Genomic DNA, 26,946 nt, shown 5'->3' with positions numbered 1-26,946 from the left:
GGAATTTGCCTCAAACCTTGGAACCAAAATCAACGCCAAAAGACAAAAACAGACATTGTGCAGACTCCCATTCGTGATGTCTCAGATTTAATCCGCTGATATCGGACCTATTCGACCCTGTTCTCTTGCTTTCCATGGACTTAGAGCCGATGCACGACAATCACCTTGCTTCCCCAGACTAGGGCATTGTGCAGGATAATCTCCCCCTAGGAAGGGGGGTTTCTGCTGTGTCGCAAATTGAGACCCTGGGGAAGAGTGGACCTGTCAAATTGCAAAATATTGATTGACACCAAGCATTAGCGTATGAGCAAGGGGACCAAGCTACGTACTATCTTGGCTTGATCATACGGCATATTGGACTTCAGGCCTCGGCAGGGGAGACTTTGAAGCCAAGAACAGACACAGACGATAACCTGAGGCCCATGAGTAGGACACTGTACACAAACAGGGGCGATTGTTCGGCAGGCGAGCAATGATTTAATGTTTTAGGAGAATATCCAAGTGATGGGACCGGATAGAAGATTATTGTGTAAACAACTGGGTATGAACCCTTCATTTCATGATATGCTAGACCAATCTCGGTAGTTGGTGAACTCGGCTCGGCCTTTCGATGAAGTTCGAAGACGTGCCAGTGGCAGAACTAGCCGCCAGTGCAAACTAAACAAACACCATCACCTGATTACGCGACGCGACGCGAGCGGCGAGACTAATTGCACGTTCAACGACCATGCCTTCCAACTATCGCGATGTCGACAGATTCCGAGTCGGATTACTTCGATGATGACGACTTCGTAGTCCCCGACACCCCCGAAGGGCCATCCCGCCCCGCGAAACGCCGTCGTGTTCAACAGAAGCGCGGGGAAGACCGCGTAGACCACGATGACGGTACTTCAATCAACTCTTCCTCTGATATGGAGGATGAAGAATTACCCTCCAGGCGCCGGGCACCATCTTTTGGCTTTGAGGATCGCTCTAAAACCAAGAGCTGCGTGCTGAAACACGCAACTGTCCAGAATGACATGTTTGTCACGCAGCTCACGCAACCTTCATCGAGTCCGGAACGGATACGGGGTCCACGATGGCAGAAGCCCGTTGCAAAGGCCCCTTCACCAATGTTCAGAACCGAAGTACAAAATGATGGACAGGAGAGGGGGATTCCTGAGGAAGAGGAGCTAAGAGCCGCTATCGCAGCATCTTTGGATTCGTTTGAGGAGGAACAAAGAGGAGGGTTTCGTCCGCCGAGCTTAGCAAACAATACTGCTCCACAAAGGACTCTCCCCTCACCACCACAGACAAGCACACATGGCACAATGGAAGTCCCATTTGAGCTAGAGGACATACCTGAAGGCGCATTCGATTCTTCGCCGTCATTGTCACCGGTAGCACGACCAGCTCGACCTGTACCTCCGCAATTTAGCCAATCTCGGGGTCCGATTCGACAACCCCATTTACGACAGAGCACATTGTTCGGCATGGTTTCCTCAGGACCCGCGGCCTCGGAAACGCGCGAGCAAGACCCGGGCCCTCCACAGAAGACCGAACCACCGACTCAACACAAACTTGTCAAAGAAGCTTTGGACACATGGGTTTACCCAACAAATCTGGGCAAAATAAGAGACTACCAGTTCAACATAACCCAGGCAGGTCTATTCCACAACCTACTTGTGGCCTTGCCGACAGGTTTAGGAAAGACCTTCATAGCAGCCACGATTATGCTTAATTGGTTTCGCTGGACGAAAGATTCGCAAATCATTTTTGTAGCACCCACAAAACCACTGGTCTCGCAGCAGGTATCGGCCTGCTTGGATATTGCCGGAATACCACGCTCTCAGTCGACCATGCTCACGGGAGGAGCAATACCAGGGATCCGCGCCGAAGAGTGGAAATCGAAGCGCGTGTTCTTCATGACCCCTCAAACATTGATCAACGACTTGAAGGGCGGAATCGCCGACCCCAAGCGAATCGTGCTGCTGGTCGTCGACGAAGCTCATCGCGCGACAGGCGCGTATGCCTATGTGGAGGTAGTCAAGTTCCTTCGACGGTTCAACAACAGCTTCCGCGTTCTCGCGCTCACGGCTACCCCGGGCTCGACGGTGGAATCAGTACAAGAGGTCATTGACGGCCTGGACATTGCTCGTGTCGAGATCCGTACGGAGAACTCGATCGACATCCGCGACTACGTCCATGCTCGCAATATCGAGATCGAGACATTTGAGAATTCAGATGAAATGATATTCTGTATGGATCTCATGTCTGCGGCTTTGCAGCCCTTGCTTGACCAACTCAATACACTCAATGCCTATTGGGGTCGTGATCCAATGGGGTTGACTGCGTACGGTCTCACGAAGGCGAAACAGCAATGGAAGCAGTCTGCCGCTGGTCGCAATGCCAACTTTGGGCTGAAGGGCAAAGTGAACGCCATCTTTGCCGTCCTTGCTAGCTTGGCTCACGCCATCGATCTACTCAAGTACCATGGTATCGTGCCATTCTATCGTCATGTCGTTCATTTCAAATCAGGGGCCGAGGGCTCAAAAGGTGGAGGCGGCAAATACCAAAAGCAAGTCGTGCAGGATGAGAACTTCAAGAAACTGATCAGCCATATTGAACCTTGGAGTAAGAACCCGGAGTTTATTGGCCATCCAAAATTGGAATATCTGAAGTCAGTGATTCTGAATCACTTTCTGGACCGGGGCGAGGGCCAGGAGCTCCCTGATGGCGGCGCTAGTCAGCCAGCGACTCGAGTCATGATCTTTGTGCATTTCCGCGACAGCGCAGAAGAGGTCACGAGAGTATTGAAGAGATACGGGCCCATGATCCGGCCTCATGTTTTCGTGGGCCAATCGAGCGCCAAAGGCTCTGAAGGAATGGACCAGAAAACACAACTCAAGATCATTCAAGATTTCAAGAAAGGCACATACAACACAATTGTGGCTACCTCGATCGGAGAGGAAGGATTGGATATCGGAGAAGTCGACCTCATCGTCTGCTACGATTCATCGGCATCACCCATTCGCATGCTGCAGCGCATGGGTCGAACAGGCCGCAAGCGAGCCGGCAACATCACATTACTCTTAATGAAAGGCAAAGAAGAAGACTCCTACACCAAAGCCAAAGACAACTACGAAAAGATGCAACAAATGATAGCCAACCGCGCCCGATTTACATTCCACGACGATCGTTCCCCTCGCATTCTGCCCGCAGGCATTCGTCCAGTACCGGACCGACGAAACATCGATATACCCCTAGAGAACTCGCAGCAAGAAAGTCTCGAACCCAAAGGCAAAGGACGAGCACCAAAGCGACCCCCAAAGGTGTTCCACATGCCAGACGACGTGGAGACTGGCTTTACTCGAGCTTCGGCGATGGGTGGCGACAAACCTGCGAAAAAGACCTCCAAGAAAGCAGCCACTCCGAAAAAGAGACCCCGAACGCCAACACCCGAGCCTGTAGCCATCCCGTCGCTGGAGGACGTTGTACTCAGCACCAGCGAGCAACAGGAGCTCGAGAACCATTACCAGAATATCGGTGCCACATCGCCGCAGTTCATCCGGTTCCCCCGTAACGACGCCTTCCCGCGTTTGCAGCTTGTCGAAAGACCAACAAAAAAAGTCAAGCATGGCTCTCTCACTCGCCGCATGATCAAAGCTCTGCAGAAAATGGACGAGGCTGGTCCTGACTGTGATCGTCGGTTCAAGGAAATTCTAGCGCGCCAACCTCTGTCGTCCGATGAATCTAGTCAATCTTCGACAAAGGTTCCACGCAAGACGCCTCGACGGAGCGAAAAGCCTTTGAAAACGCCCTCTAAACCCGCTGCTCGGTCGGGGTCTAAAAAGACCACTGCAATCCCCGCTGGCGGGGAGGTTCTTTCTTTGTTGTCTCCCGAGAAGACGAATGACCCCGACCCGTTCGCCTCCGTGGATGATGACTTCGATGATGACTCGGATGCTTCGTTGCCGGATGTTAGCCTTTTATTTAGTAGTGGGTCGAAGGCCAATGCTAGGAAACAGAACCGGGTCATCATCGACGATAGTGATGAGTGACGAACATAGATACAGGTCTTGGATAAGCTCCCATTTTGGACATGGAATTCGATTGCCAAATATCTAGACTTCAGGATGCCGTTGGATCAACGCTATACGCTCATTTCCTCCATCGTTCCTCGGTGTGGCTGCAAATCACCCAGGTGCCTTCATGCTTCATGCACTGACGGAATATATCCAGCGCCGGTTACGTTCCGGATGTTGCCTCAGAGGCTAGGTATAAGGTAAAAAGGTACAGGTTGTATTTTTTTTGGTGCCTTGTAGCTATTTCGTTGGGAAGTGTATACCATTCTAGCCTAGGGCAAGGTTGTTGAAAGGGTGTATGCCCAGACCACTGCTGGGAAAAACATTGAATGAAGAGACCAACCTTGCTGTAAAAGAACTGCGAACCACCGATCTATCAGAAAACAACTCCCAGACCATGTAGGCCTGGAACAGGGTATTTGGGTATTTGGGTTTGCGAGAGACAATAGACACGAAACGTCGATCCGAGGAAGCCGAAAAATTCGCCCAAACTTGACGCAAGAAGAGTATGGGTTTATGCAAGAGTTTAATATGTTCCACGTGAGCGTTTAAATATCGGGAAGCAAAAGTGGAAAAGGAAGCGCGAATATGAATCGGAAAGGACAGTGGACGGAGATCCAAACTCCAACTGAGGTCAGCGACGCCGCGTGAGCAGAGTTTCTAAATCAATACAAAGTGCGTAGGGGGAAAGTGAAGGAAGTGGAGGGTGTAGAGTATGTCACACACGGTCCCGAGCGAAGTCAAGAACCTCACAATCATCCTCAAAGAAGCCGTCATCGGCCTTTAACGGAGTAGAGTGTCTCTTCTTCCGGCGAGTAGTTATGACAACTTCCTCAACATTGCCGGTGCTGTTCCCGAGTGTGATGAGGTTTTCAATCTCTCCACCAGCGCCAAGGGAACTTCCATGGATAGCAGCATTCTCATCCTCGTCCTCGCCATGATCATCGCTGTGGCTGTTTAATGACCTCAAGTGCACCTTGGTCAGGGGGATGTCGTTGCCAAAAATCCAGGGTCCAGTCGGGTCGCTTGCATCGCTGCCAGAAGAGAAGACATTCAGACTAACCCGCTGGTCAGTGTGGAAAGGCTGGTATGGGGTGTTTGTCTCAATCTCGGCCTGCGAGAGAGGTTGGCAAAACGCGCGTGAGGCACTGGACGGCTGGGAAGTGGCTGAGGGAAGAGCAAGAGAAGCGTGAACTGCCAGTTCTGGATCAAAAGTGGAGACAGGAGCTGGCCCAGAAGGCCTTTGGAGATTGGCAGGTAGCTTGACCTGTGACTCTTTACCCCCAACGACAGAGTGGGGCTGTCGACTTCTATGGCCAGATACAGCACGTTTGAGGCGGTACATTTTGAAGTACCCACCATCCACAACACCGAGGAAGATGAGGCCCTTGTTGCAAATCCAAGTCACCCGAGAAGGTGCGGGGTCCTGAGCAAGACCTGGTAAGTGTAGACGGTTCTCTCCAGCATGGCGCAGAGTATTGACAGTACCTGTTGCAGCGCCCACGGACTTGCTTAGACCTGCTGCGACAACCTTTCCGCTCTTAACGCTAGCAGCGGAAGGCAGCGCAAAACCACTCATATTTGGGAATGCAGCACCCGTCGACGGAACACGACCCCTGACAGCGGAGAAGAAAGGCTGCGTTTTACCACCAACCAACTTCATGGCTGCTGACAACGGGTTGCCTCCAGCGGCCTGGCTTGGCACTTCATCTACTTGGTGGTCGGTAGGCAACGGCTTCCTTTTAGTCTTCGCGCGGCGGAATGGGGGCCATTGGAAAGCGCTCCGGGGTAGATCGAAAACGTGAATGGTCCCTTTACGTGTGATTACGGCCAGTCGATCTCCTGTGGGCGCAGTCCAGATCACATCAACAATTCGTGATGTGGTCAGTCTTGCATATCTGGCAACCTGCCGTACGTTGGGATTCTGGCCTATCTGGTCATCGGCCATGAAAGCCATGGACCGGCAGTGCTTTAGTTGCATGAGATCCCACACATATTGCACATCACCCTTCTTGCTTGCTGTGAACAACATCAAGCCGTTCGGGGAAAGTGACAAGAAGCTGCAACCATTCGGGACCTGGAAAGTTGAAAGTGGGTGGATAAACACGTTTCGTATATCCGTGCCGTCCTCAAATCGATTTAGGTCGATAATAGATACAGTATCAGGTTCGGTGGTTGATGTTTGTGTATCTTGAGCATGGGTGGGAGGGAATAGTCCATATCCCTGTGCCGGCTGGTCGGGGCCCTGCATTGACCGACGTGGAGAAGTGCCAGATGTTTGCTGGGTATTCCAATAGTTGTTCCAGGCTTGCATTCCCTGGTCGCCCATCCAACGTGCGCCTCTGACGAGTTCTTGGGCAACACCCCTCGCCATTTTGTCGAAGAAGCTCTCGCCTTCTCCAACATCAGTCGCACATGATACCGACGGCACAGCCAGGGGACTACGAGTTTCAATGCCTGGGACCTTGCCGAGGATCAGGTTTGAAGGGACGGTGCCCTGGATTGACCCTCTGTAGGCTGATGATGGGGGAGCGAATGCCAACCACCTTCCTTGTACGGCCAAGATAGGCCGTTCAAGAGAAGACGAACCATGAGGAGAGTCGGCACGACTCCCCTCTTGGTCAGTTGTCGAACTTGACGAGGTCGAATAACGCCGGGTTTCCTTCGACTGAACTCCAGTCCAAGTCTTGCCTAAACACTGGTATCCAGATGTCTCCGTGGACAAAACATGTCTATAAATAAATACCTCCCCACTGACCCCGGATGCCAAGATAACGTACGCACCGGCCGTGAAGAGCTTCAAGCTGCCTACAGGCGCGGGCGCAAAAGACTGGAGGCCAGGAAGGTTTTCCATACACGGCACAGGCTTGCTTGCAAACAACGTAGAAACATGCTCACCGGTTCGGAATGAGTAAATCTCGACCCGCGTCTGGTAGAACTGAAGGTCTTCTCGTGCTGGACGCTGGTCGTTCGCATGACCTCGCACTACGGAAGGGGGAATATCGTTTGCATCCGATGTGGCAGACGACACCCGACCTTCGTCCTCTTGAGGTGCCAACGGCCCATGAACTATGACAGCCACATGTGGTCGGGACGACGCAAAGGGGTCGGCTGATGGGTGGCTCGACAAGAGCTTTGCTTCAATCACTCGACCATTCAGGCCACTTATCTGCCCTATGAGCCGAGTTCGACGATCTTCGACAGCGAGAATCTCCACGGCCCCGTCTGTGCCAACCAATAGGACGTTCATTCCCATCCGCGATGATTTCGGCGATAAGCTGGGTAGCATATCAAAGCTACAGAAGGAATAGCTTCCGTCAGATAGTGGACGATTCTGAGTTGGAAGCATATCGATGTTGGGTGCTCCAAAGAAATGTGCCTGTGGAAGATGAGGGAGCGGCGCCTGATTGCTCATTGGACTCCCATAAGAATGGCTCTTCCTTCTATCCACAGACTGTTGCCTCGAATGCAGACTGCTCCGGTAACCATTCCCGTAGCTAGACGGTAAGGTACGAGTCTGGGGGGATGCCGAGGAAGGATGGCTGAACACACCCCTTTCAGGAATGGTTGGGAAATTCAAGGGCGAGGCATTCGGCAGATCCTCATTCAAGAGATCTGTGGGAGGACTTTTCCCATAAGGCACCGATTGCGCCCAAGTATCGGTGCGACTAGTCAGGTCATCACCCGCCGGCTGTTCGAGGGAATCGAAAGCATCTAGAACGGGGGACGTGATAGACTGGTTCACATGATGTTCAACAGGAGGAGGGGAATCTGGGGAGATGGGAGGATCCGGGTAGTTGAGGGGCTCCTCTGGTGGCGGAGCAAAAGGTTGGATGCTATTCATGTAATCTGGTGTTAATTGGGCACATTCTTCGGGAATGAGGCCGTCACCAGAAGATACATACACATCATCCGGTGGTGTTTCAGCTGCTGTCTGGGCTGTCTTGGCTGCCTTGACCTTCTTAGCTTTCTTCTTTTTGCCCTTCGACACTGGTTCATGTTCTTGTATAATCGTGTTCTGCTCTGGCGTGATGACGGTGTCGTCTTCAAGTAAACGGTTATGCTGGCGGATGAGATCGTCAGGCGCTGCCGGGAGCATTCAAATAGATGATGCCTCAAGTGAGAGGCAAGTGCGAGATAGGCGACTAACACCGCTCTCAGAACCTTGTTTGTGGTCTAAGAACGGAGATGTAGGATCACTGTTAGAGATCCTGACCGGGGCACCGGAACTTTAGGAGGTGTCACTGGAGGGGTCTGGAGAGAAAGGGATAGCTTTTATGAGATTAGCCATGGTCATAAAACAACCCAATACTGTAAAGTCCACACCTAGGTTCACTGTAGCCCTAGAAATAACGGAGTTGTGGTGAACTGCAGGCACCACTCACAGCTTGGTTATCTAGAGCGGAGAAGACTCTAGACGCGCGGGGAAAGGCTTGATAGAAAGGCGCAACACCGCAACAGCTTGAGATATATTTCCAAGCTGGTGCAGAAGAATGTAATCTAATATGACTTCATCAACAAGTTGAAGTTCGAAGATGAGTCAAAGAGGAAGAAGGATGATGTTATGGTTCGCGATAAGAGAAGAGGGGGGAGGGGGGCTGACCCCAGGTCACCAGTCAGGTACGGGGCTATTAGGGTGAAATAGGAAGGGGGGTTTGGATTATCCTGAGTCAGAGCACGGAACAATCCTCTGACGCTGTCATTTTCCTACCGAGGATATGATCGGATTCTCTGTCTTTACACTATTTGACTATCTTTGTTCTCTTTCTTTTCTCCAATTTCGACTTCTACAATGAGACCTGACTCAACTTGACCCATGAGGGGAAATCTGTCAAACCATGCAAACACTGATAAGGCATGACTTAGTCATCTTCGTAGCCCACTCTGGGCCTGCTCTCATCCATGGATGTTCATTGTGACGTCCTCTTATATTTGTCTCCCTTACATGGCTTGGACGTGGTTCTGAGAAAGGCATCAGCTGGCTTTGGTCAGCCCGAGTCCAACCGTGCCATTCCTGACTTTTCCTTGTTTGATGATTAAAGTTGTTACTGAGTGGCTGAAGAGCGTCATCGGTGCAGCCGAGGTCACGGGGCATCATTGCGGTATGGGCAACATGACGACTGAAGGGGCTTCCCAAGGGCTGACGACAACTGACAATTTATTGTCTAGTTAGTTGGTGTAACCATTTTAGCCAGGAAGTTCAGGCTCTTCTTTTGATTGCAGGTGACTACTCATGTGACTATGTGGTGATCTGATATATTGAGCTCCAGATGGCTCTTTCACCCTCCCTTTCCACCATTCTCGAAGCACGAGCAGGCTATATCCACTGTTATGATTTCTCAAGCGCTCGGTATAACATAACAAGTTATCTGACATGTCTTTTGAGAGCTGCAAATCTTCAAAACGGTTGGTAATACAGAATATTGTCAGAGATTGCTTCTCTCCTGACAGGCACGCCAATAGTCGTTTAGGTCTTCTTCTTGGCTGCGGCCTTGGCCTTGGCTGCCTTCTTCTTGTTGCTGTTGATCATAACAATTCCAATGAAGGTGCCTACCACTGCAGAGCCCAACAGTGTGAGGATAACGGGGATGCGGATAGCCCAGACACGGGGCGGGAAGATGTCGTGAAGAGGGTGGCCAGGGTCAACGAAGGGCTGTGGAACAGATATGAGTAATGAGCAAAGAAAACCTCTAGGATCAATTTCCATACCATCAACAGTGTCCAAGCAGTGTAGTAGAGAAAGATCGCGGTTGCGACTAGGAGCATGACGGATCCGACGAGTTGGCCCAGCTAAAGCACAGTTAGCACAGTTTCTCCATTGAACTGAATTGACATCATCACCATTCTGATAAGTAACAGCAAGAACAAGAATAAACGAAAGTGAAGGAGTGTCGATGAATCCTGTGTTGTCAGAACTGCCAGGAATCTCAGGAGCTCCCGTCGCGCCCTCCTAGTTGGCCTCTGGTCACGTGCATCCCGCTAGAGCTTTCTCCTGGTGCATCCTTGAATCATCTTGCTATCTCAGTCCGGCTGGAATTCGCAACCACCGTCCCTCCGGTGTACACCAGCCCCTTTTATCGACCCCGGAGGAATATTGACTGACCAAAAATGTCCGATTCGGATGTTCTCCAGTCTGCGGTGCGCGTGCCCACGCCTCCCCGGGCGCGTCGTACTCACCAACCGCAGCTTCTCGAAAACGTTCGCCCCCATCTCGTTCCCCTTCTCCGAACCGTCGCCGATCGCCCCCCGGTGATACCCTTCGAGATGGTCCCGATGCTGTCGATCTCGACGACCGAGAGCGCCAGCTCGCTGAGCGTGTTCGCGAACATGAGAAGCGCGAAGCGGCGCGCAAGCCGATGACCGAGGAACAAAAACAGGCGTCGGCCAAGGCAGAATATGAGAAGCTTCTCACGATGAGATCCGGTGGCACCTATATCCCTCCGGCTCGACTCCGTGCGTTACAGGCCCAGATCACAGATAAGACGAGCAAGGAATACCAGCGCATGGCATGGGAAGCTTTGAAAAAATCCATCAATGGTCTTATCAACAAAGTCAACGTTTCAAACATCAAGTTTATCGTTCCAGAACTATTTGGAGAGAACTTGGTGAGAGGCCGAGGTTTATTCTGTCGGTCGATCATGAAGGCTCAGGCAGCCAGTTTGCCCTTCACTCCGATCTACGCAGCAATGGCGTCTATCGTCAACACCAAGCTTCCACAGGTCGGCGATTTGCTGCTGAGCCGATTGATCGTCCAATTCCGCAAGGCTTTCAAGCGAAATGACAAGGCAGTCTGCATTTCTTCTACAACCTTCATCGCGCACCTCTGCAACCAACAGGTTGCCCATGAGATGCTGGCGGCTCAAATGCTTTTGCTTCTTCTGCACAAGCCCACAGACGACAGCGTGGAAATTGCCGTGGGACTTACTCGAGAAGTCGGCCAACATCTGGAGGAAATGAACGCTCCCATTGCACTCGCCGTATTCGACCAGTTCCGGAACATTCTACATGAGGCCGATATTGATAAACGTGTGCAGTATATGATTGAGGTTCTCTTCCAAGTGCGCAAGGACCAGTACAAGGACAACCCTGCAATCAAGGAGGAGTTGGATCTAGTGGAAGAGGAAGACCAAATCACACACCGTTCTGGATTGGATGACGAGCTGGACACGCAAGACACTCTCAACATCTTCAAGTATGATGCGGAGTGGGAGGAGCATGAGGAGGCTTACAAGAAATTGAAGGCCGAAATCTTGGGCGAGGAGAGTGACGAGGACGAGGAAGACAGATCAGATGAGAGCGAGGAAGAAGAGTCTGATGCGGAAGAAGTACAGATGGATATCAAGGATCAGAGTAACACTGATCTTGTGAACCTACGACGAACGATTTACCTCACAATCATGTCCAGTATCGATTTCGAAGAATGCTGCCACAAGCTGATGAAGATCAACCTGCCGGCCGGGTTGGAGCATGAGCTTCCATCCATGATCATCGAATGTTGCTCTCAGGAACGGACATACTCCAAGTTCTACGGTTTGATCGGAGAGCGATTTGCGAAAATCAACCGACTGTGGTCCGACCTGTTTGAGGCCGCCTTCGCCAAGTACTATGACACTATTCACCGTTACGAGACCAACAAACTGCGCAATATTGCTCAATTCTTCGGGCACATGATCAGCAACGATGCCATCGGTTGGCATGTCTTGTCTGTGGTTCATCTCAACGAGGAGGAAACTACATCCAGCAGCCGTATCTTCATCAAAATTCTCTTCCAAAATCTCGCTGAAAACCTTGGTCTTCCTGGACTGCAGGCCCGCTTCAGGGATGAGATCCTGCGGCCCAGCTTCGAGGGCCTCTTCCCTACAGAGAACCCTCGTCACACCAGATTCTCCATCAATTACTTCACCAGCATCGGCATGGGTGTATTGACAGAGGATATGCGCGAGCACCTCAAAACCCTCCCGCGGCCCGCAGTTCCTGCTTTGCCTGCCCGAGCTGCATCTCGATCTCCCTCACGCACCCCATCCGACCGTTCCCCTTCCCGTTCCATGTGCTCAACCTGCACCGGATCTCCTCACTCACGCCGTTCGCGGTCCTATTCGTACTCTCGCTCTCCCTCCAGGGACCGTGGTCGTTCCTACTCCCGTTCCATCACCTCTTCCCGGAGCCGAAGCTACACACCCTCACGTTCTCGGTCTCCAGTCCGTCGCGGCCGTGGCGCGTCCGTTAGTCGGTCCCGAACCCCAGCAAGACGATCGCGCTCCCGATCTGGATCCCGATCCATCTCGCGGTCACCGGTCAGACGTAGCCGAGCACGTTCCCGTGCCGATTCGCGAAGCCTTAGTCGCAGTCCGTACCGGTCTCGTCGGTCATACACTCGATCGGTCACTCGGTCGGTTTCTCGGTCTGTCACGCCTCCGCGCCGAGGCCAAAGTCCGCCTCGCCGGAGATATCGCAGCTATTCAAGATCGGTCTCTCGTTCCGTCACACCTCCACGTCGTCGGCTGCCATCGCGCGGCGCGAGACGAGCCTCGTCCGTATCTGTGTCACCCCCTCCTCGTCGACGCAGTGACGTTTTAGTCTCTCGCTCTCGCTCGCCTCCCCCCAGACGTCGCGCAGAATCTCGAGGCCGAAGTCGCACTCGTACCCCGCCACGTCGTAGATGAACCGACACAACAGCCTCGTCATACGGACTTGCTGCGTCCTCTCACACTGTGTCGTTAATGAATTAGTCTGTATTTGGAGCGAAAATACGACACTGTACTTTACCTTGATCTGCTCTAGTGCCAGGAATTGAAACTTGGGGGTATTCATAGAAGCGAATCAATTCTGCATAGTACTTCCATACTTCTCGGGGTTTCATTTCTACACGATCACATATTCCTCGAATACAAAGTCTATACAGTGTGTCCACTTCCTAGGAGCCATTAAGGCAGCAGCAGACAATATCGATCCATGTAATCCAGGCAAAGGGGTATCTCATGATCTACATACATCAAGGCCATCTATCGACTCATGGCAAAGATCTACTCGATCTCCCCAGCCTCCCAAACACACCGATCACACAAACAAGTGCCACCCAAAGCCCCAGAAGCCCATTCCCTCCTCTTCTGAACCGGCAACGCAATATCACAATAATGATTCAAAATCTCCGAATCCTTAGCAATCCCCCCAGCCCGAAGCTCCTTCATCTCCAGCCCCCGCGACCAAACAGCCATTTCATCATCCCTGCGCGCACGGAAATTAATCTCACTACTCCACTCCCAGGTAACATTAGGGTCACACGAGTGGTTTGCAAGACACCACAACGGATGAACAGCACACAATTCCGGACCCCCATCCCAAGTCGACAATCTTCCCGACGCCGTCCCACGGAACTTAGCATAAAGCGTATTCAGAACCCAGGTATCGTAGCGGTAGAGCGCGACGTACGGATCCAAGCCCATTTCATCGAGGAAGCGTTCTGGCTGCAGGACGTTAAGCTGGAACGAGAATGGAAGTGTGGCCGTATCGTCCGTGGAAGGTATTGTCTCCGCAGAGACAGACTCGATGTCGAAATCGTGGAAATCGCCCCAGATGTATTTCACTTCCGGTAGGTCGAGCGCGTGCTTATCCTGTGTCGCGGACATGGCGAGTGCCCGGCCCAGTAGGAGCAGGTATAGGTAATCGGCCTTGTCCTTTGGATCGGGGATATCCTTCCCGATTGAGTCGAGGCCATCTTCTAGACCGCAGATGGCGCCGTGGTAGACTTCCTGTGCCTTGTCGTGGCATTCCTGGCTGCAGAAGATGATGTCTACGCAGCCGTTTTCGCAGGCTACGGGAGGGTTGTCGGATGAAAGGTCTGGAAGCGGCGCGTTGCATGCATCGCAGAGATCGTCGTGGAGACGGTTTGTTGCTGTGAGTAGGGAGGACTCGCGGAGGATGATCTCGTCGGGGGCGATGTCTTCTTTCGCGAAGAGGCCGAGCTGCACGGAGAGGTCCATGCTTGTTGGGTCGTCTGCTGAGGCGTGTAAGACTGGTAAGGCTACTGCGCGGACTTCGCACTTCGGTGCAACGACTGCTAGTCGGTCGTTGAGCAATTTGAGGGTTTCTGGGGAGCGGCGGTCTGGCTCGTGCTCGTTCCAGGGGTAGAGGACTCGGCGGGCAAATCCTTGGGCCGGGAGGAGACTTGGGTTGATAGAGTCCAGGTCGATGTTTGAGGTCTCGGAGTTGGTGCGAGACTTGTAGATCTGCTTGACGCGGTCCAATTGCTCGTTGAGAGAGGCTACTGACGTCGGTGAAGAGAGAAGTTTCAATCCGCGCACGCCGAACTCGAATGCGTCGCGATAGCAACCGCAGCGGACGAGACTGCGGACAAGTAATGCGTACACCTGGTCGATTATGGCATCGTATTCTTCTTTGGTGATGGGCTCAGTGTCGTCTTCTTCGACTTCAGAGCCGGACTCATTCGTCTCTTTCTCGGCCTTCGGCTGGGAAGGATTTACCTTCCGCCTTGCGTGGAACTCGCACTCATCTGGATCAACCACTGATTCTAGCAGAGACAGCGCACGGTATGCGTCTGCGGAGGCCAGATCGGGGAAGCCCAGCTTTTCATACTGGATGCCTCGTTCGAGGTGGAGGTGGGGGTTGTGAGGGTCTGCATAGAGCCTGCTGGAGGTCTCGTTTCGATCTTGTAGCAATTGTGATGCAGACATTGTGAGAAATGGCTTTTGTTCTTGAACAAGCAATAACCCTTGTACACAGGCTGATTTTCACCAGACAAAGTGCTGTATAGTTGATGTCAGAATGTGATTTCGGGGAATGTATGTGCAGACAGTGCAGTGGCGAGGATGTCAGGCTTTAAACTCCAATATATGTGTCTATAGCATTGACACAATATGAAGAATTCTGTCGTATCTATAGATGAAGTTTATATTCTGCCCCTCTGTAGATCGACGATGTTCAAGTTCTTTTTTTCTTATCGCAAATTTTGGACGATAAGGATGATCACGTGAACATTTCAAATATTTTCCTCTTGCTCTTCTTCCATGTCGCTTTCTAGCAGGAGGAAATATGCCATGCAGCCATGTCATTGTCTAGACTAATAAGTCTATCTTTTACGAAGTCCGCCCAGGTCGGGATTTGTTTACTCGAATCAAAAAATCACCATGCAAGGTCAAATGTATCAAGCATAACTAGGGGGCTATTCAGTCCGAGAGTGGATACGTACAAGTACAAACATACAAGCCTCCACGAATGGATTTTTGTATGGTATGAGTGGCGATGTAGTCAACAAGAAAAGAATCCAGGCGCTTCCTTCTTGCTCCTTCCGATGCATTTATACACCTCAGAGATGCCATGGAATACAAATGAATGATAGCCTAGCCCGGTGCAATGCACAACTCGAAGCCCCCAGCTGCCCAACCATCACATCACCTGCCAAATAGTCAGTGCTATGCTCATCGTGAAAGCCTAGAAATAGAATCAGACATACCGTGCAATTATCATCGATAACAATAGTCTGGTTTTCACCACCAGCGGCAATGCCCTCGATTCCAGTCCCAATTCCGCCCTCTCGGGCCCTCAGGTTGGCAGCTAGGCGCTCGAGCATGCCCCGCTGTGTAAAAGGTCAGCAAATAATTGTGAAGCTACTAGTAAAGCTGGAACATGTAACGCACAGTTATATGTGCCTCGTTCACACCCCCACGACGCTCAACGTCATTCTGGCTCATGATACGGTAGCTATCATGGATCCGCTTGCGGCTCTCAAGACCACCGACGCGAGATGCGTTTGGACCAAGGACGTTGGATGGATTGTCGGGATCGAGAATATTCACACCGTTGCGAGCATCCTCTTGGGCGTTCCGGTCCGAGGAGAAAATCTTGATGGTGTTGTCGATTCCAGAAGCTGCGATCATTGGCTCGTAGGGATGACCTAGGTCACAATGTCAGTCGGCGTCTTTATAGTCGGTGAAACAAAACTTACCTTGGACAACATTGACCACCTCACTGTCAGCCTCCAGGATATTAACCAGGTTTGATGTTTTGCGCTCCCATATGAAGATATGACCAGAATCACTGCCACTGACCACGTACTCGTCATCGAGTCCGAAGTAGTTGACATCCTTGACAGTTTTGACGTTACAATGGCCACGATAGCTTCGCATATGAGGTACGCAAGGTGCATCGCCCTCGACATTTGAATGTCGCGCCTTTCGGATGGCATATCTCCGGGGGAGAATCTCATCGGAATCAGACTCCTCAGTATCTTCGTCCTCGGACGAAGTCAAATCATTAAGCTGATCAAGGTGTTCGTCCTCATCATCGGTCGAGTCTTCTGCCTCGTTGTCATCGCTGCCGTCCTCGTGGGTATCAGGATCATTATTTTCCGAAGACGTTCCATCGACTTGGGAACTTCCAGGCTGAGAATCATCCTGCCTAGATGCCGAACTACCCGCCCTAGACATCCTGACATGTTCGATGCTTTCCTCCTCCACACTGGGATCAATATCAGCTTGTTCACTCTCTTCCTCATTGCCACTGTCGCCTTCGTCCATTATAGCCTGCAGTCCACCGAAAGCATTGTCAACGAAGCTGTAGTTGACTCCACGTCCTGCCTCCATCAATAATCCTCTGCCCACTCGTAGAATCCAAAACCTCTTTGTGGAGGCACGATCTAAAGAGCGGACTTGTGAGGACGCACTAGAAGCACGATGCCTGTCGAACCTGGCAGCTGCACCATCAAGATCTTCCAAAGGCAATCGCACGGCATTACCGAAAGCAGTTACGGCGGCCTGTTGGGTCTGGAACAATATCCTCGTACTATCATGCTCGAATCTGTTGGCATCCACATTCAAGATCGGAGTGTTACGGGCCATCTCCATAATATAGGGTACAAGGATAGTTTCGATGGCATCTTCGTCAGATTCATCGGGTATCGGGTACCGGCTGTGTAATCTCCGAGGAGCATTGTGACGTTGGAATCCCTCTAGAAGACGTTGCCTGCCGCCCTCAAGCCAGAGCAGAATTGCTCGTAGAAATTCATAGCCAAACAAAGCTTCTGGTTCAACCGGGTCTTCTTCGCCTGGTGCAGGCTTGATCATCAGGAAGCTTGTTTCTTCCGAATCTGGCGTTGGGTCGATCAAGGCACGAGAAAGGGTACCAGCAGCTTGGACAAACCTCCAGGATGATTGCCGATTACGGCGAAGCGACTGCTGGAACGCAACAGTCTCCTGGGACGGGTTCATGGGATAGCTCCACTGACGCATAACCTCGTCCATCTTCGGCAGATACGTGGAGCAGAGCTTCAGGGCAGCCTCGCGAACTGTTCTTTCTAAGGAGAACAGGGTCCTTCGAAGATTTACCAGAGCTTTTGCGATATCCATGCTCAACCTCTGGGCCTCAGTGAGCACAGAATACCTGGCCTGTTCCAGCATTCGATCGGTATCTGAGAGGGCGGGTACTTGAATCTCTTCTGACTCGCCATTCTCATACTCGATTCTGAATGTGTCTGGCTCCTCTGAACGACGGCGGGAATGGTGTCGAGCACCGCTTCCTTGCGATGAGGGTGTTGCGGGCTTCTGGCGCTTCCGCTTTCGGCTCCGTGAGCTGCGGCGAGCCTGTCCTTTTTTGCCCTTGAGTGTGGCTCGGTTTTCCGTCCGGGTCTCTCGGGAATCTGGGGTGCGAATCAAATCGAAACTGTAGATGTGATCACCAGACCAGCTGACAACGATTTCGTCGGGATTTGCATCGCTGATTTTACACGCGGTAATGTGTCCATCAACAATATGTTTCATGCGATTTCTGCCCCCCGGCGCAAATCGTCGCACGCATCGTGTCGCCTTGCTCATCTGCTCGTCATCGAGGCTTGACGCGCTTGGAGAAGCACTGCCACTCGCAGCGGAAGTGTCCCGGCCAAGCATCCGCCTATCATGCAAAAAGCAATGGAGGTGAGCTCCGCCCAAGGCAATGTAATGCGGCTGGCTCGGAGAACAGGAGATCGTGTTGAGGTCCAAGCTATACGGCTTGTAAGAGATGAGAGGTGGTGGCACATTGGAATCGTCATGCTGCAGGCCTGGACGGTGTGCCATGAAGCCCTGCCCACCCCGTGGCGAAGGGTATGCACTAGATGGTAGCCGCAAATCCCACTGACGTACCTCGCCATCCTCAGAGCAAGTGAGGAAGAGGAAAGGCGACGACTCGGTGACTATGCGCTTCACGCGGTCGGCATGGCTTTTGTATATCCTGGCATTGGTATTGCCATCACTCAGAAACCGTGCGCCAATGAAGAATTCGTTGAAGCGCCGATTCCGAGTGGACGCAGCAAATGCCGTAGTCGCATCATCGCTCCTGTTCCCACTTGAGTATTCAATATCGAAGACGCGCACTTGAGAATCGCCGGCGCAGGTGATCAAAGTGCCATCATTCGAGTGCGGCATGAACTTGACGGAGAAGATGTTGGCCCTATGGCCGGTGAGGACGGTGGTGCTGAGAGCGAATGGAGCATCGGAGGATTCGGGTTGGTAGGAGTAGATGTTGAGGTGCGTATCGTCGGAGCCGGAGGCCAAAAGATTCCCAGATTTCGACCAACTATAAGACAGTTAGCATGATGATGAATCAAGTGGCAGAAGTGTTGGCCAGTTTGGCAAGACTAAAGCTGTCGACCTAGCGGGTGCAGACGTACCTGAGAGCATTGACACATCCTGTATGACCGCCGAGTTCATTCACAATGTCGAGGTCATTAACCCATTCCTTGGATCCGTAAATGCCCCGAATGCCGGCGTACGGCGACAGTTCCCCGCATTCCCGGCGCCAAAGGCGATCGTAGACTGAGCCTGGCATGGTCGCTAGATCAATTGGTGAAAGAGCCAAGATACTTCGCTAGTAATGATCGGCGATCATCTCGAAGGGCAATGATCAGGTGCAGACCGTCTCTTTGCGGGTTGCTTTTGTCAAATGAAGCTGCTGTAGATGACGTCAGGAAGAGAGCTGATACTGTAGGTAGCTTTCGATTCACTGGCTGGTGGGTTTAATAATCAGATGATTTCTTGAGGATGTTTGGTGAAGGGGAGTAAATGAATAAGTAAAAGTCGAAGTGAGAGAAAGATAAAGAAAATGTTGAGGGAGAAACGTCCAAACTCGCGATATCTCCAAGTTCCAGACCACTCCGGATGGAGATAACGCGGTGACTCAGCTAGTTACCTCGGGCCAGGTACCATACAAGCTTTGCTTAAGCGCGAGTTACTTGAGTTGAAGTACTGCAGTTACTAATACAGGTTCAGTTCCAACGGAATAAATAGAAATGATCTCGAAAAGTACAATGTTGTTCGCATGGCCTCTACTTCCACATAATAGTTACAGCTAAGCATTAGCGATGCCGCCTTGTAGTTATCTGAATGAACCATAAGATACCAGATCAGTAAACTAGCTTCTCCATACTCCTACTCGGGGAGCCCGTATTTCCCTCGTAGGACCTGCCAGCCGCGTTGCAACAAGGCTGACAGAATCTCTTTCTGATCGGACTATTTCTGCCTCCAATGTTCGTATGGCCCGGATCTCCTGCAACATGAACTGGATCAGTTCGGCCAATTTCTTAGACGCCCTGGCAAGGGCGGACTGTTCCAGACCCTCGAAGGCTGGGATATCGAGGACTTGCAGCTGGCGCGCACATAGTTCTAGTTTAACGATTAAAGCATGCAATGACTCCTGCCAGCCCCGAGTCAGAGGGTCAATGAAGATGTCAATGTCTACATCCCCCGACACCCGGCCATGACGAACGAGCTCCGCCTGGTTAAGCCAGTTTTCGAATATCTCCACAGTCCGAGAATACTCTCCACCCCCGACTCCAGAGATCATATCTGAGACATCTTGCAGAATCCCTGATAGAATTTGGACCTGATCGGAGAAATCATGCTGACAGGGATGTCCATGACAACTAGAGAGCCAGAGCTCCAGGGCCTGTATATTCAGTTTATACTGCCGCTGGGTTTCATCTGCCAGCACTGAGCGGTATTGGCCGGCGATATCGTCGTACTTTTTGCGCAGGCATGACTCTGTATCAGACTTCCAATGAGTGTGTCTTTGCAACGAATTCGAGTGGAAAAGACTGAGCTGAAGGAGTTCTGTCTGTAATGCCGCAATGTCCGGCCAAGACGAAGGGATTAACAGATTGCTAGACTGAGCGTTGGTTCCAGGGGTAGGTGTTGGGGGCTTAGAGAATTTCTTGGGGGAGGAGGGCCGTTGGTATGTGGGTAGTAGTCGGGGACGTTGTCCCGTCGCCGGAGTCGGTTCAGCCTGTTTTGCGCTCTGCACAAGCTGACTCTTATGTCGTGTATGGGTCCTGGCCACCGCCGGCGGTCCCTTGCCGGCACTGACAGGTTGTCTCATGGAAGCGGACCGTGTAGGACGTGGTGGAGGTAGCATCTCGGATTTCTTAGGGGAAGGCGGTCGTCTGAGAGTAGCGGTCTGGGTGGGAGATTGTCTGCCCGCCTGCTTGCGTGGCGAGGGCGGGGTGAACGAGGACGCTGACCTCTGGGACAAAGGGACTGTCGTCTTCACTACAGGATTCAAGGTGCCAGATCGCATTAAGCTTTGACGGCGGCTGGGTGTCACCCCGGGCTTCGTGGATTTGGGCGCCGGTTGTACTTGTTTCTTGGTCGGCAATCGTTCCTGCTGTCTTGTCGGTGACGCGTCTCTGCGTGTGTTCGGCTTGCTGCCGGGTGGCTGAAACCGCACCTGACCCGTTCCACGCCCATTGTCTTGACCAGGGATACTGCGCTGGGGAAGTAAAGTTTTTCCTCGGGCAATGAGGCCATTGTCTTTCGAAGACACACCCTCGACCGGCGAGGAATCTGATGGCTGGCGGCTGTTGTCTTTCGTTTCTCGGGTGGATTCCCTGCTCGGGCCGGCCGTGGTGGTTGCTGTGGTGGAGGGCTTTGTGGTTGGTCGGGCTATGTTGGAAGTCTGGGTTAATTAGTATTGCGAGCTTCCGTGGCTTTATGGATGGACGGTGGCACACTGGGCTATGCGACAGTTGTGGAGAGCTTGACAGGGGTTAAACAAACGGGGTACTGACATGTTTACGGGGCTCGCGCAGCGAAGCCGAGCGTGTTGGAATGGGCATGATCATGCAGTGTCATGAAGTAGAATTCGGCATCATGCGTTGAGGTAGTTGAGGTTAGTAAACAGGGGTCCTTGTTGACACAACGTTTGGGGAGGTGTTGTCCAGTGATCTTCGGAAGCCTAAGCACCCACTCTGCTGTGCCTGATTCTGAGTATTGTAGCTACGCCATTTGGCAATTTCAGGTCCTTTCACGGCTTTGCAACAGGCACGTCGATAGACAAAAGATGAAGCAAGCTCGGCTCAATGCATTCGAAATGGTTTTGAAAAAAAAAAAAAGAGAGACAAAATAGAAAGGTCCTACCCGGGTTCGAACCGGGGTTTCTGGTATTTTTTAAACTGCCCGGACGGGTAGTTTCAAAAACCAGAGTGATAACCACTACACTATAGAACCGTTGCATGTCAACTGCCATCTGATGAATCTCTATATTCAACAAGATCGAGTAGCTCATGTAAGTCAATGAACAATCACAACCCTATGCCATAACTACGATTGAATGCAATTTCGTATCGGGACAGGAAGCTCGCTATGTATTCTGTAGCTGCAACGCGTATATCATAGTACTAATGCGTATTACTACTACCCAATATGAATCTAAACGACAGGTTGATATTCGATTGGGTTAGGTGCGCGGTAGGTACTGGATCATGAAATATATGTTGATTCTGATTCCACTGGATTTCTAGGTCGGACTCCCACAACTTAAACCTCACCACCTGGCAAGTACCGATCATTGGCTTACTGGGGGTATGACATCTAACCTGTCTGCCACCTATTCGGAGTTAGCGATGGGGTTGTTGGTGACCCTCGTAATGGTAAGGATGTTCTATTTGTGGCCAAGGAATTGACTGACTCATACAAATCAGGCATCACACTGGCAGGCACCATTAAGCTGCTCTTCGACCAAGGTGCCATCGCGATTGTGCCTATGCCCGGCATCATGCAAAGTCCAACTAAATGGAGGTGTGTTGTCTTGGACGAATCAAAGAACGAGAACGTCATCTGTGCCTCCAGCTCGGGTGGATTCTATATGAAACTGAAAGTTAGTACTACTGCAAAAGCTAGATTTGAGTATCATACTAATGATATAATAGGATATTGACGATATGCCACTGACGTTCCTTTCCGACAATCGTCCTCGACCGCGGTATTTGTACTTCTGTTTCATGCTTGCGTACCTGAATGCAAAGGGCCGAGGTGCTAGTGACGCTGTTGCGAAAAAGGTTGAAGCCACGCGTTTTTGGCCATGCACCGGCGAGTACCTTAATGGGTCAACCCTGGTTACATTAGCCCGTAGTGTGTTGGGGTCGGAACTCCCTGAATACCTTGTTCAAGGAAAGACTTTTGACTCCGGTGATACCTCCACTCGCGACGCTGATGCTGGAACTGTGCTTGGAGCTGATGTCCGTGACGCAATTCTTGCTATGAACAGTCTCTAAATCATTGTTATGCTGCTGCCCTGAAGGACAAGCCACGGATGAGTCCAGAATTGCTTTGTCCTTTTCTTTATTTTCACTTTCGCTTTTGCTTTTATTCAGTAGCGACTACCGGGGCGGCCCGAACACATCATAACATTTTGAGATATTCGCATTCGTAGGTCACAGCTCTTTACTAAATTTTTTTTCTCAGAATGTGCTATTCGGACTTTCACCGAAATTCTCTTCTATCTTTGGTAGAGTTCTATCTTTGGTAGAGAGAATAGAAAATATTGATTTTGGGGAGTGGTGAGATCATAGACTCTGATTGTGTCGTATGCGGCAATAAATATCAGTTTCGGAATAACATTCTTTTTTTACCTATAAAAGGTCTCTCAACCATATCGTTCAGTTTACCAAACTTACCCAATTATCATCTTACAAATTCACAATGGAAAGAAGCTACTTCGGCCATACTGTTGGACTCGCCAGTTGGTTTGCTCGCGCTATCCAAATCATCAGTGCGATCATTGTCCTTGGAATCACAGCTTGGGCCGTACGAGGGACAAAGACCCTCACGGTGATCTATTCACTTATTGTTGTATGTCATCTATCAAAGCTGCACCTGCCAATTACTCTCAAATACTAACAAAACCAGGCTACAATTACTGTAGTCGTTCTCGTGGTGGCTCCACTTATAAGCTGCATGACCCGTCATTATAGGTGGCATATAATTCCTCTGATACTCCTAGACGGAATCTTGTCATACTTGTAAGCACACAAGGATCAATTCATCCATTCTAACAATTCTTCTAACTTCCATCTCTAGGTGGCTTATATCGTTCGTTTTCTTGGCCCTCAATTTCAACCGGAGAAACTGCCACAGGCACCGATGGAACGGAGAGGTTACCTGCTCACGAAGCTATGCTGCAGAAGCATTCAGCTTTATTGTCTTGTGAGTGACGTGGAATTGCTTGTTTCTGTGCTGGACTGATTCAAGACAGCTTCACTTCTCTCATCGGCCTTGCTTTGGAAATCTTGTTTCTCTATCGTGCCAAACCCAAAACCGTACAACCCGTACAGCAAATGGAGGGGGAGAACGCATTGCCGGGAACTTGCGCGTGGATGATTTGGTGGTGAGGTAGCGTCAAACCCATGCGACTCGGAAATTTTGGTTTCTGGGGTACTTAGTTCCTGAGCTCGGGAGCTTAATACCTCAGTACCGAAAACGGAGGGCAGTACGAACTGTTTGAGTGGTAAAGACCATATAGACTCAGGTACAGTTGGGTAGGGAGAGGTTGTTGATCTACACAGTATTATAAGGGCGAGCAGTATTGACTCTTTGATATTTCTCGTACCGTGTATGTGAAGCAAGTCCATATTCTGTTAGACACATCTACATAATTGAGAGGACATAGCCAAATCCGCGTGATTATTCCGGGGTTACAGCTAAGGTTTGATACTACCATGGTAGCGAAGCATCTATCCATAGGTACACCATATCTGATATCATAAGGGGAAGAAGGGGCTTGTGGGTCACTTGATCTAAATCTCTGTACTTAAACTTTAAAGTTACGGGTCCCAAGAAAAAAATCCGAGACTCACGTGATTTAAGACGTCTTCGATGGCAGAAATAGTGCCCCGCTCCTCCACCAATCACATCCCGAGAATCTATATCTCTATTCTACTGTGTAGTTAGTAGTTATCCCTTCTTCTTCTACCTTCTACACATCAAACTCATATTTACATAGTATGATAGTGGCTTCCAAGATCTGCACTCAGTAAGCGCTCCCTTCCCCCCTTCCCAAGACCAGTTTTAATCGGAGACTGGGGAGCGAGAAATGAAACAGTGCAAGCGTAGTCTGCTACACTGAAACGTCGAGTGTGAGCAATAACTGACATATCCCTATAGTTACTAGATAGCAGCGTCAACATATTGCTGAGATACTCAACCATAACTAGGTGGTAACCTACGGACTGAGACTGGCGTTTAAGAAAAGTGGATGTAGCTAACGTCCAGCAACTGAGGCTGGAGGTCTGGGGGGTCGCTAAAGCCCCTGGTAATGATAGTGACATGTACTACTATAATTCCTGGATGTACAGTAGAAGGAAAAGAAAGAACGGAAAAGGAAGAAGTGAGGCACCGCTACCGCCTTCAACAGGGGCTCGCTGTGACGACCAGACGGCTGTGAAGAGGGTTGAGCGACGATATTGGACCAGTCCAAGCATACGCAATGGATTGGTAACCAATAGCCTGGTAGCACCTGCGTGCATATACCTGTCTGGAGATCACAGCACCGGACTACCTAATCTTCACCGCCGCTGATGAGGATGCCATCTTCACATTTGAGGCAGTGGGCAGCACCGTCGTGATCTCTCATCATCTTCGCCGGGTAGTCTGTATACTGGGCTTCGTCAAGGCCTCAGACACAGATCGTGGCACTCTAATCAGCGGCTGTCACGATGGAACGATCTGTGTCTGAGGCATTGACGAGGCGCAGTATACAGACTACCCGGCGAAGATGATGAGAGGTCACGACGGTGCTGTCCACTGCCCAAATTTGAACATGGCATTCTCATCAGCCGCGGTGAAGAGGTTGCCAGCAAAGACATCCCACTCCTGCACGCAGAGAATACGATATCCTTTCTGCCATTTCACAGGGATCTGTTCATATTTGATGTGACCACTGGCGAGCCCAAATGGCTGCCCATGAAATGGGGCGCCGTGAACGATTGACCCGTTCGCATCATGGCCAATGTGGTCCACGACCCGTGGACGAACAGCCGCCAAACCGCATAGTTATCAGTATCAAAAGATCCCAGAGCGTAGGCCACTAAATTCCAAGGTTCTAAATCTGCTGCTTACAGTCTGCTATGAGACCTGTGTAGGTATCAAGCCAGGACCCTTAGAGCAATAAAGTTATGGGAAACACATCCATGGATACTTTACTCAAGCGACTTCATGTACATTTTCACGATTCACACGAGGTATGATAATGGGCAAGAATGATGGGGAAAAGTATGAATCCTATAATTCACTTTGGTCTCCTGCATCAAGCCGCCAGCCTTCCTACAACAAAAATCAAACAAAGTCCCAACTTTTCTATCGCAACCGATAATTTAATGGCCCCGTAAGGCCAACATAAGGCTACCAGGTGGGGTGGAAAGCTCTATCGCCGCTATCAAAATCTCAAAGTGCATAGAAACCTCAGGTCTCAAAGACTTCCACGACGAGGGAACGAGACACCGTCCACTGCCTGGTGATCAGTGAACCAAGTAACCTTATCACCAGCACCTTGGTTGACCAGCGCAGAAGGCAGGCTAGCACCCTCCTCAAGATCAAAGATCTGCTTGAGAATCCCCTGCTTGCCCGAACCAGTTGCTACAAAGGCAATGCTGACAGCGTGGGTGACAACAGGCAGGGTCAGGGTAATGCGCTTAGGCGGAGGCTTGGGCGAGTTACTCTCAGCAGCGACCCAAGCGTCCTTCTCGCGGAGCAAAGCGTGGCCAGGGAAGAGCGAGCAGGTATGGCCGTCGGGTCCACAGCCCAGCAGGATGAGGTCGAAGACGGGCAACTTGACGCTGTCCTTGCCGGCAAATACGCGCATCAGCTCTTCTTGGTAGAGATCGGCCAGTTCCTGGGGATCCTCATCTCCGACGTGCTTCTCGTCGATCGGGTGGACGACCGGTGTGCCGAGTTCGGAGGGGATCTTGGAGATGAGCTCGTCGTTCAGCAGGCGGTAGTTGCTATCCTCGTGATTGAGTGGTACAGCGCGCTCGTCGGCAAAGAAGATGTCCCATTTAGAGAAGTGGGGGATATCTTCGGGGGTGCCGTCGTCAGAAGCGAGGAGGGCTTTGGCTAGGAGGCCGGGCAGGGAGCCGCCGGAGACCGCGACACGGAAGGTGTCATGGCGGGCGAGGGCGGCGTTCTGGCAGCGGAGGACGTAGGTTCGCAATTGTCCAGCCAGGGATTCGGCGTCGGGGAAGCTGTAGAGATTGGGGTGTGCGGACGCCATGATGTGTGTGGTGGGGAGAAAGTGTTAAGTGAGGGGCAGGAGATAAATGTTTTGGCGGGGCAGGGGTGGTGACAGAACGCTCGGCTGCAGCTCTTGAAAAGTATAAGGAATAGCTAATTGACAGACTAGATCGTAGAGATGTACGTAGTAGTATTTTGCCAAGCAAGTTCACAGTCTGAAAAAGAGAGACCGCCGGATTGGGAGGAAGATGACGTCGCTATCAATTCTTATCGACTTGGACTATGATCACGGGATTTCGGTGGATTCCCCGTTGACTGTGTTTAACCGGATAATCCTTTTCGCCACACCTTATTCGACCTTCTTATCTCCTGCTCTGTGCATCGGAGGCAGTCTA

The 26,946-nt window shown here is 51.1% G+C and overlaps 10 protein-coding genes across 10 annotated transcripts; 4 read left to right on the top strand and 6 right to left on the bottom strand.

Annotated features, from left to right (window-relative positions):
- Positions 1–746: 746 nt before the first annotated feature.
- mph1 (3'-5' DNA helicase) lies at positions 747–4,040 on the top strand (the record flags this gene model as incomplete). The annotated part of the gene is made up of 1 exon (XM_056662896.1): positions 747–4,040. The coding sequence occupies one exon, from the start codon at positions 747–749 to the stop codon at positions 4,038–4,040; it is 3,294 nt and encodes a 1,097-aa protein (XP_056525009.1).
- Positions 4,041–4,782: 742 nt separating this feature from the next.
- N7515_002151 (uncharacterized protein) lies at positions 4,783–8,163 on the bottom strand (the record flags this gene model as incomplete). Its single annotated transcript, XM_056662895.1, has 1 exon — positions 4,783–8,163. The coding sequence occupies one exon, from the start codon at positions 8,161–8,163 to the stop codon at positions 4,783–4,785; it is 3,381 nt and encodes a 1,126-aa protein (XP_056525008.1).
- A 1,368-nt stretch (positions 8,164–9,531) lies between these two features.
- On the bottom strand, positions 9,532–9,854 carry N7515_002150 (dolichol phosphate-mannose biosynthesis regulatory protein; the record flags this gene model as incomplete). The annotated part of the gene is made up of 2 exons (XM_056662894.1): positions 9,532–9,717; positions 9,774–9,854. 2 exons carry the CDS (start codon positions 9,852–9,854, stop codon positions 9,532–9,534), a joined length of 267 nt encoding a protein of 88 aa, XP_056525007.1.
- A 318-nt stretch (positions 9,855–10,172) lies between these two features.
- N7515_002149 (pre-mRNA-splicing factor CWC22) lies at positions 10,173–12,641 on the top strand (the record flags this gene model as incomplete). Its single annotated transcript, XM_056662893.1, is given in 3 exon segments — positions 10,173–10,233; positions 10,251–11,983; positions 12,036–12,641. The coding sequence occupies 3 exon segments, from the start codon at positions 10,173–10,175 to the stop codon at positions 12,639–12,641; spliced, it is 2,400 nt and encodes a 799-aa protein (XP_056525006.1).
- A 446-nt stretch (positions 12,642–13,087) lies between these two features.
- N7515_002148 (putative MYND domain protein) lies at positions 13,088–14,755 on the bottom strand (the record flags this gene model as incomplete). The annotated part of the gene is made up of 1 exon (XM_056662892.1): positions 13,088–14,755. The coding sequence occupies one exon, from the start codon at positions 14,753–14,755 to the stop codon at positions 13,088–13,090; it is 1,668 nt and encodes a 555-aa protein (XP_056525005.1).
- Positions 14,756–15,467: 712 nt separating this feature from the next.
- On the bottom strand, positions 15,468–18,881 carry N7515_002147 (WD repeat-containing protein; the record flags this gene model as incomplete). Its single annotated transcript, XM_056662891.1, has 5 exons — positions 15,468–15,476; positions 15,535–15,657; positions 15,719–15,975; positions 16,027–18,629; positions 18,724–18,881. 5 exons carry the CDS (start codon positions 18,879–18,881, stop codon positions 15,468–15,470), a joined length of 3,150 nt encoding a protein of 1,049 aa, XP_056525004.1.
- A 582-nt stretch (positions 18,882–19,463) lies between these two features.
- N7515_002146 (uncharacterized protein) lies at positions 19,464–21,162 on the bottom strand (the record flags this gene model as incomplete). Its single annotated transcript, XM_056662890.1, has 2 exons — positions 19,464–21,002; positions 21,115–21,162. The coding sequence occupies 2 exons, from the start codon at positions 21,160–21,162 to the stop codon at positions 19,464–19,466; spliced, it is 1,587 nt and encodes a 528-aa protein (XP_056525003.1).
- A 586-nt stretch (positions 21,163–21,748) lies between these two features.
- Positions 21,749–22,599, top strand: N7515_002145 (uncharacterized protein; the record flags this gene model as incomplete). The annotated part of the gene is made up of 3 exons (XM_056662889.1): positions 21,749–21,786; positions 21,947–22,202; positions 22,255–22,599. 3 exons carry the CDS (start codon positions 21,749–21,751, stop codon positions 22,597–22,599), a joined length of 639 nt encoding a protein of 212 aa, XP_056525002.1.
- Positions 22,600–23,026: 427 nt separating this feature from the next.
- N7515_002144 (MARVEL domain-containing protein) lies at positions 23,027–23,709 on the top strand (the record flags this gene model as incomplete). Its single annotated transcript, XM_056662888.1, has 4 exons — positions 23,027–23,176; positions 23,234–23,346; positions 23,405–23,530; positions 23,580–23,709. Coding segments are annotated over 4 exons (519 nt in total), but the record flags the coding sequence as incomplete, so codon positions are not given.
- A 2,081-nt stretch (positions 23,710–25,790) lies between these two features.
- N7515_002143 (6-phosphogluconolactonase) lies at positions 25,791–26,591 on the bottom strand (the record flags this gene model as incomplete). Its single annotated transcript, XM_056662887.1, has 1 exon — positions 25,791–26,591. The coding sequence occupies one exon, from the start codon at positions 26,589–26,591 to the stop codon at positions 25,791–25,793; it is 801 nt and encodes a 266-aa protein (XP_056525000.1).
- Positions 26,592–26,946: the final 355 nt, after the last annotated feature.

This window comes from Penicillium bovifimosum (assembly GCF_028826915.1).
Source record: "Penicillium bovifimosum strain IBT 22155 chromosome Unknown utg000002l_segment0_segment0, whole genome shotgun sequence".
NCBI classification, from domain to species: Eukaryota; Fungi; Ascomycota; class Eurotiomycetes; order Eurotiales; family Aspergillaceae; genus Penicillium; species Penicillium bovifimosum.
Note: the sequence above shows the minus strand (reverse complement) of the source record. Positions and strands in the feature narration are given on the sequence as shown.